The following is a 16,387-nucleotide window of genomic DNA, read 5'->3' on the forward strand; positions in this document are numbered from 1 at the left end:
AGCAATAGAAAGAACAGTAAAGGTCGCATTTTTGCTTTCCATAGCAGTTTAGTCTTCCCACAGCACTTTATGAAATATTTTGTGAAATTCAAGCCTCTAACAATGTAATTAAATATAAGATCTCTCTCTCTGCTTTTATTAGATTAAAACATACAGATTAAGATTTAAGCAACTGGCAAAAGGAAACCTCTGCAGTGTTTAGAAGTTGCCTCCTTAATCTGAAGAAACTTGGAGAAGTTTTTTAAAGCACATAGACCAACACAAATTTTACAGGTAATATCTACAGGAAGCATACTACATCCCTGAAACAGGAATTCAAGGGAAGACCACAGCAGTATTGGCTGTATGTGTAGTTAAGACCATGCCAATCTAGCTGATATCTCAGGATTGCACATTAATTGCTGCACCCCTAGTGACAAAAGAAGAGAAGTCCTTTTATTCCCTTGCCTTCCTGCATCCTGCCTGTGCTGTCAAGGCTTACCTGGAAGAGGAGAAATAGGAGATAAAATATTATTAGGGGGTTCAGAAGTCAATTCCAAAAGAGAAGGCCTGGAAGGTATGAGGTGGCCCAAAGAGGAAACATTTGCATTCCAAAGCACTTGAGGAGAATGAACTTCCAGCAATAAGAGAACCTAGAGATATATCATGTCCTAGAATTCAACTAAATGAAAGAAAAAACCCATTCATTGCTATCATAATTTTTGTCTAAACAGAATAGATTGAAAATGTCTTTAGAGCCAAACCCCTTGCCATTTGCCTAATGCACTGATTAAGTGACATTTTCTTTCAATTATTTGCTTCATAATCTTTCTATTACTTAAATCAAGTTGAACAATTCCATATTGGAAAAAACTAAGGCTAATGGGAACACTAACATTATTTTCTACTGAGTCAAAAACTGGACAAACATCACAGACCTTTAATTGATGCTAGGATTGTTTTGTTTGACAGTATTGTTTTCAGATTCAAAAATGCCCATCCCTTCTTAAAAAGCAAAACTAGTGCTATAGGGGATAATTATATCCTCATCACAGAAGGCAACAAGAAATGTCTATTTTAGGGACCAAAATCCAGAGAAGGTTCTCAAATGCAGGGGTGGGGGGAACGGGAGGTTTGTAAATTATGATTTCAAAAATACTGAAGAATTCACTTATGTCGTGTCTCCAGTGCTTTCCAAGGCTTAGTTTACCAAGAATCATATTATGTCCAGGATACCACAGAGCACTAAGACATCTAGTGAGAGCATAATATATTGCAAGTAGAATTATTATATGTTATGTAAACTAAGCAGAGTTTGTTTAGTTATGAGATGTAAGCAGTCTGTGGGATCACTGCTGCAGGCCAATTCTTACCACATGATCTTTTCCACTGTACATTTACAATTCCGACAGTTCCCAGGGAAAGAAATGACTGCACCAAAACCCACCTGGTGTGGGATCTCACTGCAGTGTTCTGGTCTTTTATCAGGTTCTTTCTTTAGGAAAGACCTCGTGTCACACCAGCTCAGAGACATCCTGTCAAGATATGTAGATCTGGCACATCTGGCATTGAGTCCTACCCACTAAACACACACCTGGCACACTTACCACTACAGAACCATGTGCATTTAAATTACAGTTCAGAAACTGGGATGAATCCCACAGCACAGGATGTCTAAATGATCCCTTCTAAAGGAAACACAAGCTTTCCACAACTTTGTTGACATAAAGTATAACAAAACCCTGGAATGACTTAATTCCTGATTCAATAAAAAGATCAAACTAATTATTTCGCTATGGCCATGGCAAACACAGTTCAAAAAAATTCTGCCATTGTCAGCTTCAAATACATCAGAACTGGTTCTTGGGCCTCACAAAATAAAGAACATTAGTTCAGAGCAGATCCCTTCATGTTCTACCAGGAAAATGTGTGTGGAAAATGACGTAGGAAAGATGTAACACCAACTCATGAAAAACGTTTGAGAATCAGAAATGTACTCCTTCAAACTGAAGCTGAAATTAACAAATCATCACAACAAAAAATTGGAGGGTAATAAGAAATTAATCAATGTATTGTAACATGTTCACTGTAAGTTGCAAGGTTTGGAAATTATAGGAAATGTTCAAACACCTTGAAATTGAAAATTTAGACCAGATTCCCCAATTGATATAATTTTCTTTATCAGTTTCTCTTTTTTCAACCTAAAATACATAGTATTCACTTTTGTACACAATAAATAGGATATACTATTATTACATCACATTTATATTTCTGTCCTTATCTTTCACTAAGAAAAATATATTCCTTACAATAAGAGGAATAGTACAAGGATTTATTTTTTCCTTCAACAACTTCAGGGGAAAAAAAAAGTATTTTCCCTCTTTGCTGATATGTAGGTAGACATTGCATTACCCATTGGCTGGCCCTTTTACTGGCCACACATTCTTGGTTTAGGACCCTCCTTAGGTTTTAATTGCTTATGTTTGAACTGGTATTTTCAGATTTCTTGGTATGTAAACTTTGCTTTTTGTGATGTTGTAAGAAAATTTAGGATTGAAGACCATGGGAATCCCATAAATCTTAAGTTCAGACTGACTTCAATTATCTAAGAGAGTTTTCTTCTTGATTAGTGTCATGGTTTGACGCTGGCACAATGCCAGCGCCCCATGAAAATACAACCTACCAATCGAATACTGTGAAATGTGATCGGGAACGGAGCAAAGCAGGCCAAACTTAGTAACAAAGGAAAAACTTTATTACACTACTACTACTACTATAAAAGAAAAAGAAAGGAAAGAAAAAAAACCCACACAAAATTCAAAATGAAAACCTTCCAAAACATTCCTCCTCCCACCACCCAACTCCACCAAACCACAGCGAGACCCATTTGGATCCTTAATCAAGTTTTCACCCTCCAAGATAATCAATACTGAATCCATCGGGGAAGAGAGGAGTCCCCCTTGCACCATAGACCCCCAGGAAACACAACTGCCACCTCTTGTGTTTCCAATGTCACACGTGGCACTGCCCAGACACACCGGCCAGTGTGACATTCTCCTCTCCATGTCACAGTGCTCTCACCACCGGGCATGGACAGAGACTGCTTATAGGGCCCCTTTAAGGATGCTTTGCCAAGGACCACCAGGAACAACAGTCCAGTATCACAATTCGGGACTAGAGTCCCCCCCATTTTCCCCTGGGGCCGAGGGTCCAAGGACAGAGATCTTCTTCTCTTCTTCTCTGAAGATGGAGGGCATCCTCACACATTCCTCAGCTCTCTCTGTCCATTCCTGAACTTGTAGTTGCTGAAGAAGGTCTCTTGGCTCACCAGTGCATCCCCCTAAAATGCAGTCCCTCTTGAAAGAAGGAGTGGTTCAGTCTATGGTAAACAAGCAGAGTCCAGCCAAAAGCCACTCCATCATCTCCCCCTAACCTTCTTCTCTGAACATCTGAGGTTTCAGGCTGTCTCTCTTTCCTTCAAATTGAGGAGGAGTAATATTTCACAAAGCCTTCATTTCACAGGAAAGGGTTAAAATTCCCAGACTCCCCGGACGGCTGAAATCTCAGCCCAGGACTCCGTCTCCAGTCTCCCCCGCTGGGCATCTTCCCCCCCCTTCTCCTTCTCCTCTGCTGGCAAACTCCCAGGTGTCTGCTGGCTCTCTATCTCTTTTCCCTCTAGCTTAGGGGAGGGGGAACAAAGACATCCCAGATGTTTTCCACCCTTCCGTCCGCAGGAGCTGGCCCAGCTCGGTTCCAATCCTTCACCCCCTGGCCTACCTCCACAGGCCGCATGGCTCCCCTCCCCCAGCCAGCCTGGGCTGGGGAGAGGTCCGTACCTTGCGATGACCGGAACGAAAGAAGAGCGAGTCCTCCTGGGAATTCCGCTTTTAACCCCTCTGTGTTCTCAGAGGCGTGTCCACCTTCAATTGGTCACCCCAAGTGTCAGTATCCAAACCTGACCCCTGACTGGATGGACCTCTTCCTTCCAAAAAAAAAAAAAAAAAAAAAAAAATTCTCTTCCCGTGTCAAACCATGACAATTAGGATTCCATCATCAGTTATTTTTATGTATCAAATTACTTTTTAAAAATCTTTTGTATTACAATCCAGCCAGAAACTCCTCAGCCAGAATTTCTCAGAAATGTCTGAACATTTCACTAGTTCAACATGTCTGTATTTTAAAAGGTGTTTATACTTCTGGAAAGCAGGAGAAAAGTGTTAGGTGTTAGGTAACCTAGGAGCATTACTGAGCCACAGGCCTAGTGATAGTGAACACAAAATCAAAGGTTATATACTGGATATATCACTGTAATTGTTATGAACAAAACAGCCTGGCTGGGACACTTGGCTTGGGCTAAGTACTGACATTGAAATGTTAATTAGCTAATTGCTCCTGGGAATCACCTACAACCCCACCCACACTAGGACCTGGATGCAAAATAATCCAGTGGAATCATGGGAGGGGGTTTTGGGGATGAAAAACACTCCTAAATGGAAAAGATGGGCACAGTGGAGGGGGCTGGATGGGTGTGCTGGTTATGGAAAAGGGAACCACATCTCTAGTCTATGTTTAACCTCTCACCATAACCTGCAGAGGACCAGACTGGACTGGGCTGTGGGAAGCGGGAGCAAAGGAGACACACTTCCTGGTGTTACCAGGAGAGAAGGAGAGAGAACAGTCTGCTGGGACTTCAGATACAGATTTCACACCTCTTCACCTCCAGCTACCAGTGTGTCACGGAGACTCCAGGGACAGACTCTGCACGCCTGCTCACCCTTCGGCTACCGGAGAAGCTACAACAGTGGGGGTGAGCTCCTTGTTGAGCCCCCTGCCGAGCTGACTTTTTAATAAAGAGCTGACTATTAATAAAGGCATAGACCCTGTTCATTTCAGTAATGAAATAACTATTTTGAAAGTACATTAATCAGATTTCATTTAGAAGATTCTGGTTTTTTTCACGTACCACAATCTCCACTACTGAAATATTATTACTACCCTGCACTCTAAAAATTTATGCATATCATCAACTCCCTACCGCATCATTGTCTCAACTGCACAAGCTCTGAAAGTCTCATAGAGGTTTCTTCACAAAAATAATCTTCCAGACAATTTGCAGGGAGTTTAATTTAACAGAGTAAAATTTTAGGAGTATTATTTTGGTTTTCTTTCTTCTGATACTTTAGTTGCAGCAGGCAATGATGCTAGGGACCAGATGCACAACCCATACTGTCCATTGATTTGTGATCCATTTTGATACTGCTTAAGTGACACTGAAAAGTCCTCAAGAACTGAGGATATTCATGCTCCTGGCGACTCTCTGTCCTACCCAATACCTATACAACCACATAGACAAAATTCATCTTTCTCACTTCTAAGACTTGCTTCTGAGTTTTCTCCATCTGACTGAGAATTAAGAGACACTAACCACTAAAATCTGACAGACACTGGCAACTTATGTCTAGAGGAACCGGAACCCAGACAAGTAGAAATTTAATTTTGATTGGCCAGTAATGTTGCTTATCAAAAGCACAACATGCATTAGTTGATTCTCAGTAAATTGCTGGAAAGTTAGTTTGCAAAACACAACAATAAACTTCCTTGATTTTCACAGCATTTTAGATTTTGTCCTTTACTTGTTTTCAACAGAAGTGGGACTCAATCCAGGATTGTAAGGAAAGAATACCACAGGTAAGACTCAGAATGAAGCTGTAACAGTGACTATAATAGACACAGTTTATCTCAAGACACAGCTGATGCTACAGAAGCCATGGGCTGCAAAGGCACAGGTTAGACATGTGGCTCTGGTGAAGCAGCAAACCCCACACAGCAGATGTCCCCAGAAGAGCACACCATGGAAAACCCCCACCCTTCTGCAGGGTAATCTGCCTTTCTCTAAAAGCAATGCTGTACCCTGAGCATGCCTTCTGTACCCACAGATACAGAAGAACATAGTGGGAGCAGTTCACAAGGTAGGGGGCTGAAGTTAGGTGAGACAAAAGACAAATCAAGTAACTTTCATTTTCCCTTTCCCTCCAATCACTTGAGAGAAATTTTAGGAAAGGCTTATCAGATTTACACTGATGAGCAATTTCTCAAAAATCTATCCATTTGGACACATATCAGAAACTTATTACGTGAGGAAAAAAACAGCCTTTAAAGCACTCTTGAAAGTACAGAGCACTGCAACCAGTGCTTGATGTTACAAATCAAGCTCCATTTGAAATCTATGACAAGACTCTCATCCCTATCCTCCTTTCTCCAGCAACAGGGAGAACTCGTTTATCCAGAAAGTTGGATTATAAACTCTGCCTCAAGCTGCTGTGAGTCAAGGTTTCATATTAGATTGGTTGAGCTGCTGTTGTTTTTTCATCTTACGGTTTTTGCTTTAGATTCCCCTAAAAAACTACTGAGGGAATCTGGGGTGGATTTAAAATGCAGAAAAGTAAACTACAAGTTATCTTTTGTAACTAGGAATAGAGAGGAAAACTTTAAGTAATAACTTGTCTGTAAATAGCATTTATTTGTGTGGTATTGCACACACATAATTAGTTATAATATACTTTACTGCCAAAGTTTTTCCGGGGCTTTGTTTTTGAAAGGGCAATCACTTCTGGCTTTAATGTTAGTTCCAGACATTGTTTGAACTTGGTTTATGCTCTACCAGTAAGATCTTAGTATATTATTCAAAAAGTTCACATTTCCAAAGTGGATTTAGTTCCTAGCAGAGCATGCCTTTAATCATAATCAACAACAATAACAAGGCAGCAAAGTAAGAAACAAAATCAAAACAAAGTCATGGAAAAAATGTCATGATCTGGTTCCTAGATAATATTTAATTGCATTTGCTCACTGAGACAGTGCCTTTGACAGTGATGTATCACCGGAGCAGCCAGGCGCTCCTTTACATGCCAGCCACTACCAAAAAGCCAGACAATTGCAACCTCCCATATCACTCAGCTGTGCAGTGTGACCCAGCCTCCCACACCCTGGAAAAGCACACATGGGCTTTTCACCTGGCAATCAAAGGGCTCATTTGTGAAAGTTAGCACCTTTCAGACAAGCTATAACTTTGGCAGAGAGAAGTTACTTAGCATGTCCTTGATCTAGCAAAGATTCAGATATATAACTCATGACTTTTAAATCAAGTTCTTTGATTTCACTACAAGGCAGCATTTTTTACCCATTATATATTGTCTCAATGTTAATTAAAGAGCATACTGTGTAATTCTATGAACTAGACACACCTAGACAAGAATTATTTTTTGAGAACATGATTCAAAAGCTCATAATTCAATTTACTTCCCTTTTGTGTTAAGAAACTGAAGTAATACTAAAAGTTAGCCAAATGTTTTTCATACATTTAAAAGCACATACATATATTAAGAATGAGAGAAGTAGGTATGAAATCTTTATGCAAATAAAAAAGTAATTTTGTATATGTTTCGGCTAATAAAAAAGTCCCAAGATAAAACAGAACAAAAATGCTTCATAGTATTAGCAGAAGGGAGAAAACAAACCATTCCACAGACAAACTTTGTAGATCATATCATCAGCTCATGAGGCATGTCTTTTGCTTCCCAGTGATTTGGTCTAGAATGTCTAGAGTGCAAATCCTTCTTGTACAGGACTTACACAAAGTTTACAACTGAATACAAGCAAAATTAAAAGGAAACAGTAGCACAGTATTGTAATACTTGTAAAGTCAAAATGCCAATTAAATGTTTCTCTTCCTAGCAAGCCTCTCTGCAGAGCACACAGGAAAACACAAGTTGCAGTGCACAAATATGAGTTACCATCCACACATCCATAGCCTGCCAACCAGCTGTGTGCAGCTAAAGCTAAACTCCGATACGAAGGGACACAGCTGTAAAAATAATTAGGTTTTAGCATCAGTAGAGGAGGTAAATTTTTTCCCACCTCAGATATTTCCACTGAAATATCATTCAAACTGTATCCAAACCCAACCTAGAACTTCCCACAGAGTACAAAAGACTAAAATATTGTCACACAGCATTTAACATACAATTTTAAAAAATCATAAATACGATTAAAAGATTTTTCACAAACCTTCTAGAATAAAAAAAAATCAGAACCGTATCTTTCAACAATCAACTTGCTATTTTCATTAATTTCATCCATGGTACTCAGGTGAGAGAATATGACCTCGAGCTGTTTAATTTTTCAGCTGAAAGTATTTTATTTTGTGTATATAAGTAAAAGTTCGTGGATCAGAGACCGAAACTCACACATCTCATTTTCTAAACCACTGGCTCTGGAATTATTATTACCTGTAAGCTATTATAGAAAAACCACAATCATTTCAAGAGGAATGTCAAAAGTTTCAAGAAGAGAGGTCAAATCTATTGACAAAGACAGTAAATGAACAACAAATCACTGGTCTAACTTAACTAGGCATGAAGTAGAAGAACATTTTAAGTGACTCTACCAACCATTTGAACTGCTTTACAAGATGATTATGCTTTAAAGTCTCACAGGCTTAGCACTAAGTGGCAATGACACACTTCAATAGTTTTAAAAGGCACAAAGTTGAAGCATATTGTCCTTATTCCTGTTTAAGCATTTTAATCCTGAAATCTTACACCTCTGAAGCAGCCTTTGAAGAACCCTGACAATTTTATATAAGAGCAACACACCCAGACCACCTGAAATAACAAAAAAAAAGTATAGAGAATTTTTTTCAAAGATCTGTTTGTGTTGGAATCTCATGAAACATGATCAGCACATTCACTAAATTCAGGAAATTGCATTAAATATTTTCAATTTCTAAAGCTGTTCAGCTTAACAAGGAAGCAAAAATCATTCCCTGGTCAGCATTTAAGCATGGACTGTACAAACAAATCAACAGTAACATCAGTTAAAAAAAAAAAAAACCATCAGCAGCACCTAAATCCTAGAGTTTCTTCAAATTACATTTTCTGTAACATTTTGCATTACTAGCTGATTAAACCAGCATGAAAACACATTCCTTGCTAAATTCATTTGGGTTATAGTACCCACTTTCCCTACACCAAGAATGCTGGTAGTTTTACCTCCCATTTTCCTTCCTGAGAAGTAGAATTTGGATATGAAACAGAACTAAGGTCTGAAGCCATTTGAGTTTGAAATACATACAGGCAAGTTTCACACAGGTAATGTTCAGCTGCAATGAGCTGGAACATCACAAGTGCCAGCCAGAAACTTTAATGTTCAACACTGGATCAGTGCATCAGCTTTGGCACTCAGCCTAATAAATATCCCTGTCCAGATTCTGCTGATGAGGGCACTTCAGGCTGTTGCCATGCCCATTTGGCTTAGGACACCTCTGACAAACTGTGCATAGAGTGGCAGAGGAGAAAGTGCTGGAAGGGTACAATAACTCACTTGTCCCAGTGTATAAATTTTGGTATCGTGTGAAATAAATAATGCAGCAGAGGCATCATATTGTGCCCAGTCACAGCTGCAGCCTCACCTGCTATCCATCCACTTTCCATCTTTGTTTCCTGCATCTTGGCAGCTACATCTGCTATGGAAATTGTTTTTGCAATTTTGTTATCAACACCTTTCTAGGCAGCAATGCAAGGCACAGCACTGTGAGGATTGCTGTGGGGAAATGAACTCCAGGTCAACCAGAGCCCCACACGTCCTACAGATCTGCCATTGCCTCACTCAGTGTCCTGTGAGCCGTGCTCAGCCTGGCACAGATATCCTAACAGAGAGAGAAATCACTTCTCATCAGTGAAATCAAACCACTGGTATTAACCCTTTAAACTAGTTGCTCTAGTGTCAAGATTTATCTTCTAACAGCTGAGAAAGAATGGCGCAAATTATTTGCCACAACAGCATAAAATTATAGCCTTCTGTAGCACACAATCTGATGCTACAAGACCAGCCCAATTTATTGTGTAGTTGATACCTTGCTGGAAAAAATCCAAACATTATTTCTCTTCTTTAGCAAAATCATTATGTTAGATTCAGCAGCTATCTTGCCTTAACCTTTTGCTGCAATTTAGTTAGGACAGAACTGTCTTTACAATGCTATGGATAAGCTACAGTAAGTGCCTCATCTTAAAGCTTCTGTTTTAGGGGTTGTAAGTCTTCTAGTTAATTTTATTTCACTACAAGCAAATAAATCCAAAAAGAAATACAAAGCCATCGATATACACTCATATAATTATGCCAACACACCTTGCTGGTAGCCACATTCAGAGAACCTGTTAGAGAAAACACTAAAATAGTATACGAATCTTCAACTAAATCAGAGTCCCAAGAAATCTCTGTAACCTAATCCAAAATTAATCATTTGCATTACAGTAAAATACTTCCCTTTATCTTAAACACCCACAAGCTTCACACAGCTTACCTAATAATATCAGAGCGACAGTGGAGCCACAACTACACCCAAGGGTTCAGTCATCTGCCCTTTATTGCTCTTCAGCCCAGCCTTTTATCCCCTCCTGTTGATGCACTGCCCCTGTGTGCCTCTGTGCCCTGTGTGGTTGCTCAGCACACCGGGGCACTCCATGGCTCCTCACCTTCAGTTTTATTCACCTGTCCTGCACAGCTGCACCCACTGGGGATGAGGATCAGCCACAGCCCCACTCCCAATCACCACAAACTGTGTGCCTACAATAATTCTCCTTTTTTTCTTTTAATTAAATGACATGTCTACCATTCCCCTACAGGGTCCTGTAAGAAGGACAGCAAATATGGTGTAAGTATCCCTTGTGTAGGCTCCACTGACTCTGGAACATGTACTGACCTTGATTCACTCCCCAAACTTACATTTCATACCATCAAAATCCTTATAGCTACACTTCTAGAATATTGACAGTATCAATAGCAGTACAACTTCATAAGGCAACACACAAGAATAACAGAGAATTCCATCAACATCCACAACTTCATAAAGTAACATGCAAGAATAACAATTACAGAATTCCATGGGCAGCCACACAACATAAAGTAACACACAAGATTTACAGTTCTAGAATTCCATGGACAGCCACACAACTTTATAAAGTAACTTTATAAAGTAACATACAAGAATAAGATAGACTCTACAGCTGCAATTCACAAGCACAGTACACATATTTTACCAGCAGGTGAGCACATGGCACTGAACAACAGAGCCACTCTGAATCTAGCTCCTACTGCTGCTTTAACCACTTCTCTTGTTTCTTTTACAGTTTTTGTTGCATTAGATGGTCCGAAGTTATTTTCCATTATGTTCCCAGCAGCTCACCTACCCCAGGTATTAAATCCAGTCTGGCCCATCAGGCAGCATCTCCCCACTGCTCTCAAGGCTACGCTGGGCTCCATCTCCACCTCGTCCTACAGCAAAATCCCAAATCGTGTTGGGGTCACCATTATATGGGAATGATGCTGGACCCACCACTGACACCAAAGAAAGCCTTGAGAATCTGCTTACCATCTCCTGCTGATGCACTGCCCCTGTGTGCCTCTGTGCCCTGTGTGGTTGCTCAGCACACCGGGGCACTCCATGGCTCAGTGCTGTCAGTGCTGCTCACCTGCTTTTCACAGCTGCACCCACTGGGGATGAGGCTCAGCCCCACTCCCAAACACCCCACACTGGGTGCTTACAACATAAATATGAAACTTCTGAGTCTGACTAGACATTTCCACATGGCAAAATGATGAGATTAACAACTAATCTATTAATCCACTAGTTTCATACCCCTCTATTGCAGAGGTTCTTATAGAAAAAGATGAACACACAGTTCTACATCCTGAAGATAATGTGCAGACTTCTGTGTGCTCCTACTTACCAGAAACACAGTTTGATGTTCCATGTATTTTACAGACTCCAGACTACTCCTAAATGCATACAGTAAAATTAAGACTTTGTGAAAGCCTAAATGCAAACACAAACCAAATAATCTATCAGTGCAAATCCAAATGTAAGCCGTTGGTTGCAGTCTTGTTAGCATTTGCCACTATCTAGAAAGAACAAACACAGGTATACTGTATAAACTGATTCACTCAAAGTAATACTACAAGTAATGTATTAAGTACAAACTTGACATGAGATAGTTTAGTATTAGTTACAACTTGCTCTGAAGAAATTAAAATACTCTATTAAGCCTAGAACTAGAATCAATAGAACACTTACATTCCAGAATGTGACTTAATGTGTTTTCTTACCACAGAAATTTTATAATATGCAATATACTTTTTAATATTGTAACTTTTAAAGGATAACAAGGTATTTCTCAAAGTGATACATCTACAACAGGAAAAATAAGTCTTCTTTATTTCTACTTTTTCCTTTTCACCATTAATAACCAAATTGTTGAGATTGGAATGGATCTCTAGAAATCATCTAGTCCAACTCTGTTGCTCGAAAGAGGGCCAGCTGGAGGATTTCTCAGGGCTTTGTCCAGTCAAGTTTTGAATATATCAAAGAATGGAAACTCCATAACATCACTGGGCAATTTGTTCCAGCATTCAAGGACTCTCTCTTAAATATTTCTGCCTCATGTTTAAATGGAATTTCCTGTATTTTGATTTCCACTCACCGCCTCTTCTCCTCTTGCTGGGCACTACTGAGGAGGGTCTGATCTCTCTCTCCAGCCATCAGGTATTTACAGACATTGCTCAGACGTTACTGAACTTTCTCTCCTTCATGCTGAACAGTCACAGCTCTCTCAGCTTCTGTCTGTCAGATGCTGCAATCCTTTAATCATCTTTGCGGCCCTTCACTGAGCTTGCTCCAGAACATCGGGGTCAGTCTTTTCCTGGCATGCCCAGGAATGGGCACAGAACTCTAAGTGTGGTCTCACATCGCTACGGTACAAGGGACAGACTCCCCGCTTTGTTGCCAATGCTCCTCCTCATGCAGCCACATCCATCACCTGTTCAGGTGACTGAGGTGAGGCTGACTACTGGCCTGCAGTTCTGCATACACACCCTCCCTGAAGGCTGTGTTGACATTCACTTCCTTCTAGCTCTCAGGAACCTCCTCTTATCACCAGATCTCTCAAAGATAATTGTGAGTATCCTTACCGTGACATTTGCCACTTCCTCAGCATTCTCAGAAGCAATCTACTAAATCCCACAGATTCATGCATGTCATCACTGGCCCCAAACTTCACATCCCTGACCAGCTCTCCCTGGTTTGTAAATATCAGGGTCAGCAAAGAGCCTGTGCTTCCCTAAAGAGCCTCCATACATTTGTTGCAGCACTCCAGCAATGTAAGCTATCCCACTACAGCTCTGTAATCCCAGTGACATGACAACCCTGGAACTGAGGCAGGCCAATTCCTTCTGCACTAAGCCAAGAACTGTTTTAAAATTTGTTACAAATTAAAACACAACAAAACAACTTTTTACAAATTAAATTTATCTTTAAAATAACCTAGTTAATACTGTTGCCCAAAATAATAATTACATATACAACAATTCTTTCAACAACAAGAGAGGAAAGGAATAAACAATCCTGTGCATTTTATTGGCATTGAGGTATAGTCCCATCAAAATTTATCTTTTCCTTTTTTTTTTTTTTTTTTAAACTAAAATGCAATATAGAAAAAACATTAAAAGCCTGATTTGTCAACCAGCAGTAAACACAAAATCTACTGACAAAAATGAAAAAAAAACAAAAAGAAAGGCACAAAGCAATCTGCACTGGGCATATAAGTACACAGAACTTCACATTTATGGTCCAATTTGGTCGAGATTGTAAGAACATTTTTTCTGGACTATAACTTCTTTCTGCACAGGTTACTCCTGGGCTTAGAAATCACCACTGGTAAAGATGCATGTGGCTGACAAAATACAGGTCTCTGACTCTTCTTCATAGCAAGAACTCTGTCTTCTTTTGGGGGAGGCACATGTACCGGTTTCCAAGGAATGGGGTTACAATATGCTGGAACTGGATACAAATTTCTATCAGCACTCCCTAAAACATTTAGAAAATACACATAAGAAGAATAGTTATTGCCAATGCGAGCAGTTATAATAATGACCTGGACTAAATACAACACAACAATGTCTTCAGAGAAAGACAGCACAGGCCCATCACATAATTTAAGTGACCCAAAATGATAACCAATCCACCTTTTTGTTTTCTAAATAGTAACTGGCATAGTCTTCATCGCTACTTAAATGATAAGCAGGTTGAATGCTCACTGCTTTGTGTCCTTAAAAACTGTAAATGTCTACAAATTGGCTACTTTGTTTTACACAACCACATGACAGATACACTTCAAAGTTTGTAATACATTATACTGAATGCCACAAGTGACTTGACAAATATTTTTCAAAAATCATTTAAATAAATGACTACAACTGTCAGTATGTAGTGCAGGTCCAACCAAAACATGAAGGCAAGGTATATCACTACTTACAAATAAATGTAAGTGCAAGAGTAAAGGTTATTCACCTGCTTTATACCTGTCTCTTAAACATACAGAGATCAGAATTTTGGTCTCAAAACTATTTCTGTTGCAAAGTCAAATAGAAGCAATTATTTTAGTTGTGCAGAAAAATAACATGTTTGCAAACAAAAATGGAACATGATTACAGAAGCCAAGGAGGTGCAATGCAGGTGAAAAGTGAAACAGAAAGGAAATTTTAGCTCAATACAGGTTGATGACCCTGCCTCCTTTTTCAGACAGCACTTCTGTCAGCTTCTAATTGTTCTAGTGTCTCAAAACCCCACCTCTTTTCTAAGGGGAATTCAGGTGTGCTGACACACACCTTCTGGAGCAGGAAAACTAACTTCACAAGGACACAACTAATTTGCTTCACAGGACCCAGTGCTGTGCTCTAGTGATTCCTGTGCCTGGTAAGAAAAATCAGATAAAAGCATCCTTTGGTACGCCACATAATTATCTCAAATAACGTAATTTTACTCCAAATAAAAAAAAGGTAAAGAAAAATACACAAAAGGTCTCAATCTGTTCCCCAGACATACAGCATAGTATAAGTAATCATTCTTATGTGCCAAAATTACACATTAGATGATTGTCTTAAGCAGCCTTCATTTTACACTAAAAGGAAGGATCCTCAAACTTAAGTCACTACATATTTGTGTACTATACATACAAACCTGTAGACCTCCCATGTGGGAAACCATAACCATTTAAAGGAGGTTGTGGTTTATTTCTAGCATTTTGCAGCCATTCCTTAAAGACTTTCTCTGATCTTGTTCTCTTCTCCTGTAGCTCAGCCTCCCGTTCTTTTTCTTTTTCCTAAAAAAAATAAAAAAATAAAAAAATAAAAATAAGGTAGTCTTAGACAAAGCCCTGTACAATATACACAAAATAGTGAAAAATTTTTTGCAGATTTCCAGACTGATGAATACAATTCAAATATTTCTTCCAATACAAGTACCTTTTCCTAAAAATTGAAAATATGCATTTTTTGGTTTAAGACTGAAAAAAAACCTCAACCCCCAACCTACATGTTACTCCAGTGTTCCCTGAGAAAAAAATCAAAGGCAATTAACAAAAATGCCAAACTGCATTAACATGCACCTTACTTTGCTGACTATACCACAGTGTCTTTAAGGCACTAACATTGTAACTCTTCAAACAAATTTCTTCATGTACAACACTGCCATTTGATGTCCATGTAAGATTTGAATACATCAAATCTGAACCTGCAATACATTTCAGATTAAGTAACTCCATCCAAATGAATTATCAGTTCATTTAACACCTTCTCTTTTTTCTTCTTTTCTGCCTCTTCAGCTCTCTTCTTCTCTAGCCACTCTTTATACTTTTCATCAGCCTTTTCTTTTAACTGCATTTTTTCTAGTTCCCTTGTGGCTTTTTCTGACATTTCTTTGCTCAGCTTTCGTTTGCTTTCTCTTCTTTCCTATGTGAAACATATCAAAGAAACAGAATAGAAACTTTTAGTATATTTCAATGAGCAATTCTTTTGAGGAATACTGTAAATTTTATTACACAATTACAAAGAAAATTATCCTAAACATTAAAATATATGTGATATTGTAAGCTCTTTGAAGTCAGAACCTATTCATTGATAGATTCCAGGTATGATAGACATAAACTTGTCAAAAAAGATGATAAAAATTTATTTCAAGGTCTCCTCTGGTTTACTACTCTGTTATATTTATTCAGAGATTTTTTTAAAACATTTCAGACACATCTCAGTATTTCTGGGAATGAAATACATGTTGTAATTCTCAACAACAGTGTGTTAACTACTTGGCAGTGAATCTAGAGCAAACTCCAGTTCCAAATGCAAGTCGGGTAAACTGCCCCCTTCTAATAGTCATTGAGATATGCAGATTGTTCAGCACACTTAAGCATAAATTAAACAGCAAAAAAAGTTCAAATAAAAACACAGTTCATATTTTGTGGTACTCTATTAAGTATGTTATATTTTTCAGTTTATTCACATAGGGACTACTTCAATAATC

At 38.9% G+C, this 16,387-nt stretch overlaps 1 protein-coding gene across 10 annotated transcripts in view; it reads right to left on the reverse strand.

The window, feature by feature from the left end:
- The window catches only part of LOC100224227 (anoctamin-3), a 169,587-nt gene that overhangs the window by 124,855 nt on the left and 28,345 nt on the right, over positions 1 to 16,387 (reverse strand). For 9 of the 10 annotated variants that reach the window (XM_072929406.1, XM_072929408.1, XM_072929407.1 and 6 more), the window contains 2 exons: positions 15,661 to 15,819; positions 15,050 to 15,191 (listed from right to left, as the gene is read on the reverse strand). In XM_072929406.1, coding sequence (XP_072785507.1) covers positions 15,050 to 15,191; positions 15,661 to 15,819 — 301 coding nt within the window. The remainder of the gene's footprint in view (positions 1 to 15,049; positions 15,192 to 15,660; positions 15,820 to 16,387) is intronic. The other variant, XM_072929405.1, reaches the window with a different exon arrangement.

Source organism: Taeniopygia guttata, chromosome 5 (assembly GCF_048771995.1).
Source record: "Taeniopygia guttata chromosome 5, bTaeGut7.mat, whole genome shotgun sequence".
NCBI lineage: Eukaryota > Metazoa > Chordata > Aves > Passeriformes > Estrildidae > Taeniopygia > Taeniopygia guttata.